We start from the raw sequence: 6,081 nt of genomic DNA, 5'->3' as shown, positions 1-6,081 counted from the left end.
TCAGTTTTTTTTAATTTTCCAAAAATGTCTTAAAACGTGAAAATTCACGCAGAAAATTGTTAGGAAAACGCCTTTTTTTTTATCTATGATTTGAGATGTTAACGTCTCCGCTTAATTACACACTTAAAAGAAACGAATTTTTTTTTTCTTGAAAAATAGATATTGCGAAACCATATTTTCTTTAACCATTCACGGGTGCGTGGGAAAGAAGATTTGGGGGAGGGGGAGGAGAAAATAAAGTCTGTTTTAATATTATTCAATAGAATTTATTATGCTCGCGTAAGTCTTAAATTATGGTTTGAAATAAACGTTTATTAAATTTGACAAATCGAAATTTATTAAAAGTGAAAGATTTTAAAGCCTTATTAAAGTTTTATCTTATTAGTAACTAATATATTAAATAATTTTTTTTTCAAAGTTTTCGATATTGTTCTTTTGTTGATAACAAGTAATAATTCATAAGCAGTAAAAAGGGGGAGGGAAAAGGGAGTCAGAAAAAAGATTTCAGTTTTAGGCGTCCAACCCCGGCGTTTAATTAAAAACATAAAGTAAATTTAAAGTTATAAAGTATTAATCGTTAACTCAAAACCATGAATTATTTTCTCAACTGAAATAAATATATATATATATATATATATATATATATATATATATATATATATTTCAGGCTAAATATATATAATAAAGTATATAAATGTACCAAACGTGACCCGTTTTACGGGTATAGACAGCTAGTTCTGATTAATAATATGCAAAAATACTCGAGTTATTATTGATATCATTTGAAAAAATAGAACTAAATCAAAAAGTACCAACAAATAAAAATTACGGAAACATATAAACTTGTGTTTTGCATGTTCAAACTTATAATTGTTGTTTGCTTCAATATAAATTAATGTTGCTAATTTAACTAAAGAAAAAGAAAAAATCGTTATGTCTATTCAAAAAAAGAAAAAGCCAAGTAAAAAATGTTCGCTTTTTTTCCATTTTATATACGTCCGTAATTAAATTACGTATTAACAACGAACATAAAAAAAACCCATTGGAGTAATTCCACGTCAAAACAACCAATTTTTTTTTTAAAATGCAACCCTATGTCCTTGGATTTTCTTTATATTTTTACCATAGTTCGTACATTATAAAATAAGATAAATCCCAAAATTTCAAGGTCTAACTCCCAACGGTTCGTGAGTAATGGTTGTTTTAATTTTAGCTACTTTTATTATTTCGGTCATTTTCCACCATTTTTAAATTTACATTTCTCCTTATAAAACCAAGTCTATAAACATTTGAGTTCTAAAAATAAGTGACTTAGTTAATTTCTAGGTGAGGAATTTGAATATATAAATAAAAAACTCATTTTATAATTAAAAAGTACCTAAATATCAATTATAAATGTTAAAATAATGGACACCTGCCCCAGTAAAATTTTAAGCCTAAAATTTCAAATTAGGTCATTGTATGTTTGAAGAACATTGTGTGAAAAAATCATTTCTGCCAAATACATAGTTTAAAAATTAAATGAAAAATATTACAAAAAAAGCAAATATAGCATATTTGGCTTATCGTAGTATTCAAAATAAATAAAAATGATGCATACTTGAATTGATATACAATTTTTTATAATATATCCATTAAAAATTATTGATTTATAAATATATACTTATTAATTTTGTTAAAATCTTTTTTTGAAAGTTCATATTTGTCTGATAATATTGTTGGTGCACTTATTAATGTTATTACATTGGTGATTGGTATCCAACAATAATCATTCCTTTTCGGCCAGAAAAACTGTTCAGATGGACCGTGTGGATGCATAAACTTTATTTTTATATCATTATATTCTTCATCTTTTTCTTCAACTACTGCAATTCACCAAAACGAGTCATATGTACATGTGTAATATTTGTATTTGTGCATTAGCTCAAAATTTATTAAACTTAAATTTTGGTAATTTGATTTTTTTAGTTATATTAATAGATTTTGGATTTATATTGTTACTAGTTTTTTTAAATAACATAGATGCTTTCGAAACTGGTATGCAATGGTGAAATCCTCGACTTCCTGGTATTGTTTTTCCCTTCGCAAATCGTTTATTTTATGTAGCTCTAACATTAACCATAGTTCCTTTATCAACTTTAAAGAACTTTATTGTGAGCTTTTTTTGAGTGCAAAATTCAAACATTGCATCGATTGTTAGTATTTGATTTTTCTTTGGACGTTTTTTTGCTGTTGTTCGTTTTACTGTATCACCTATTGCATCACAAGAAGATTTGCCATTACTAGTTGCAAAAAATATCCATTCAGTTTTCAATAAAAAATCTTCTGAGTGATGGCATATATTTTGAAAATTTTTATACTGTCCTCCACATCCATCAGAAAAGTAATACAATTTGAGAACTAAAGAAAGGTTTCTTTGATATAATTACATAAAGTATATTTTAAATCAAATTACCTTTCATTTTTTTTTTTTATGCACTTTATAAACATTACAACAATTGCCATTTTTCTTTTCAAATCTTTTTACAAAGTAGTGAAAATGGCGATTACAAATGCTGAATAGTTCTTCACAAGCACGCAACTCAGGTCTCCATAAAATGTTTTGACGAGATCAGTGTAGTAGGTCATGTAGTAAAAAAATCTCTTTATTTCTAGAATATGAGATTTTATGGCATTCCGACTTCAAAACTTTACCAATATCACATGAAATCATTTTGATAATGAATTAAAAAATGTTATACTTGCAAATTTAAAAATGCACAAGTATTAATTGCATTATTTATGTAGAACTAATTGCAACATTTAAATTAGATGAATATGTCTGAATTCAGCAATTAAACTTTGATAATTGGAAAAGACAAGGAACCAAAGAACAAAAAGGAAACAAAAAATACATTAAAGAAACTTTCATAACTTGAGAACCACTTAGATTTAGATTTAGGTAGGAATTATCATCTTTTCCTAAAGTACTTTGGCGAAAATTGAAAAAAAAATCAGAGAATTTAGGGTTGTATGGCCTGGTTGTTTTGAAATGGAATTACTCTTAGGAAAAGAAATAAAAATTGCACGTTTAATTCAGGAGCAGATCCACAATATTTTAGTGTTTGAGTTAAATAACTTCCAGATAAGTTCTATATTCCAAACCTTTGAATGTTTATACTTATGTCATTTAAAGATGTTTTGCAAAAATTTGCGCTGCAAAGAACTTGGGAACAAAAATACCCTAAAAATTAGAAATCTAAAACGTGAGGGAAATTAATTTTTTGAAATATGAATTCTCATATCCTAAACTAGGTAGAAATTTCTTTAAGGTAATAAAATTTCATTGAAAAATAATGATTTGTTTAGAAATCATACCTAATTAAACAACCCCCCTCGTTTTGAAGGGGTTGTAAACTTTACAAGGTTATACCTTTTGAATGCCAAATGATTTTTTGACAAAACTTTAAAAATATGTACAATTTTAAGGCTTATTAAAGTAATTTTTTTGTTTGGAAAAATCAATTCCCTTCACGTTTGGGCGGATGATTTCTACTTTTTAGGGTATTTTTGTTCCCAGGCTCTTCGCAGCGCCATTTTTTGCAAACATCCTTAAATGACATAAGTATGAACATTCAAAGGTTTGGAGTATAGAACTTAGCTGGAAGTTATTTAACTCAAACACCAAAAAATCGTGGTCCGCCCCTGCAATTATATATACATTTTTAGTACAAAAGTAAAATATTTACAAAACTATGTATTTGGCATAAATGATTTTTTCACACAATGTTCTTCAAACATACAATGACCTAATTTGAAATTTTAGGCTTAAAAAATTTACCGCACACCTAAAAATTTTACAGTGGCAGGTGTCCATTATTTTAACATTTATAATTGTTATTTAGGTACTTTTTAATTAAAAAATGAGTTTTTTATTTATATAATTAAATTCCTCACCTTGAGATTAACTAAGTCACTTATTTTTAGAATTCACACGTTTAAAGGCTTGGTTTTATAAAGAGAAATGTAAAGTTAAAAATGGCGGAAAATGACCAAATCAATAATAGTAGCTAAAATTAAAACAACCATTACTCACGAACCGTTGGGAGTTAGACCTTGAAACTTTGGGATTTATCTTATTTTATAATGTACTATGGTAAAAATATTAAAAAACTCCAAAGACATAGGGTTGCATGGCCTGGTTGTTTTGACATAGTATTACTCATTGATTAATTTTTTGTGAAATTTTTCCGTAACCATCTCTACGGTAATTTAAGATGTTTAATGTAAAAAAGATATAAAAGATGTTTTTTCTTAATTTCATTGTAAATTTAAAATCTATTTAATAGAGATATTTGATTTAAATATAAAAATTTTATTTAAAAAAATAAAAATTTTTAATATTTTTTTCTTTCAGAGAAATAAAAGTAAAAAAAATAAATTATATATATATATATATATATATATATATATATATATATATATATATATATATATATATATATATATATATATATATATGAAATGCTGGATATTATTCAGTGACACAAAAGTTTTGACAAAACACAGTAGTAACAAATGAAATGCGTAACACAAGTGTCAAACAAAATACTAACTAACAAGTGTAACATACAAACATATTTAATATGAAACATCATAACTGTTGAGTAAAATAAAACCAAAACATTTTAAAATAAAAGGAAAAACTGTAACAAAACAATATGAATACAATAATGTATAAAATAATAGTACATTTTTTTTCTAAAATAATGCTTTTCTTCTTAGAAAGAAATATATATAAAAATATCCTTGCTATGTCAATATATTTAGTTATATATTTTAATTCCTTTGTAAAACCAAAATATATAAATGAATAACAACTCAGAAGGTACCATTGTGCATTTTAGTTATGCTGGCGGAATCATATCTTCAGCACCAGAAGTCGGATTTGAAGTGGATGCTCTGGCCCCATTTTTGCGAAGATTTATAAAATAAAAAACAAATTCAAATAAAAAAAGAAACATAGCAATCAAGCCAAATGAACCTCCGGCCAAAGCACGATCCTCTGATTTCAGATATGTCATTGAAACACTGGAAGCAATCAAAAGTGAAAGAACAGCAACACCTAAATCAATGAAATAGTAAATCTATTGCACAAAAAAATGAACAATTTCTAAAGCAATATAACAATAACACAACCTACCACAACAAATAACAAAAGCAACATTGCTCACAACAATTGATGGCAATCTTTTAAACAAGTTTAACAAATATAGTAGAATGGTTATGAATACTGATATTGCAGAAGTTGATGCAACAAACATAAAAAATTTAACAGCAGATGTTTCACCTCCTTTCATAGCTGGAATACTACCCATTATGGCTAATGCCAGTAATAAAACCACAAACTCGGCTATTTTAAGAAGCCCTAATGGAGTAGTTACCCAGGCAAATGTAATCCATTTTCTCCATCCTGTTTGGGAAACATTGGCATCATAATCAGCCATTTTATAACTTTAAAATAAAAATAAAATAGAAATTTTTAAAATACTTTTTGTAAACAAAAAACAACAACTTAGGATTATAAAATATATGTAAAAAGTAGATTTCTATGCTATTTGATTTTTTAAGGAAGGCTAAAATGTTATCATAATGAAAATATGATTAATGAAAAATTTCTTATGTCTACAAGTTATTTTATCATGAATATTTATAGTAAATCACTTGTTATGGTTTCAGAGGTCAATAGAAGTATATCAAAATGTATTCAAATCTGAAAATGTCAATAACAGAACATATAATATAAACAATTATTTGAAGGTTTGTTTTATTAGAAGAACATTCACACTCAAATACTTGCAAAACAAAATGTTTTTGTTGCAAAACAAAATACTTTTTCTTTACTTATTAGCACTATCATGGCATGCTCACCTGTTTGAAAATCAAAAAATAAAATTTCTAAGCATCAGGGCAAAAATCCTCATTTTAAACTGTTATATTTGACAAAAAGATATTTTAAAAATAATTTTAAAATTTTAAATTTTTATATTTGACAAAAAGATATTTTAAATATAATTTTATAATTTTAAATTGTTATATTTG

The 6,081-nt window shown here is 25.8% G+C and overlaps 1 protein-coding gene across 1 annotated transcript; it reads right to left on the bottom strand.

Annotated features, from left to right (window-relative positions):
• Positions 1–4,665: 4,665 nt before the first annotated feature.
• LOC100213215 (uncharacterized) lies at positions 4,666–5,525 on the bottom strand. The gene is made up of 2 exons (XM_065812740.1): positions 5,183–5,525; positions 4,666–5,104 (listed from the first exon to the last, which is right to left on the bottom strand). The coding sequence occupies exons 1-2, from the start codon at positions 5,484–5,486 to the stop codon at positions 4,887–4,889; spliced, it is 522 nt and encodes a 173-aa protein (XP_065668812.1). The 5' UTR covers positions 5,487–5,525; the 3' UTR covers positions 4,666–4,886.
• Between the last annotated feature and the right edge of the window lie 556 nt (positions 5,526–6,081).

The sequence above is a fragment of the Hydra vulgaris genome, chromosome 12, assembly GCF_038396675.1.
Source record: "Hydra vulgaris chromosome 12, alternate assembly HydraT2T_AEP".
Taxonomy (NCBI): domain Eukaryota; kingdom Metazoa; phylum Cnidaria; class Hydrozoa; order Anthoathecata; family Hydridae; genus Hydra; species Hydra vulgaris.
The sequence above is the reverse complement of the archived record's forward strand: the minus strand, read 5'-3'. Positions and strand labels throughout refer to the sequence as shown.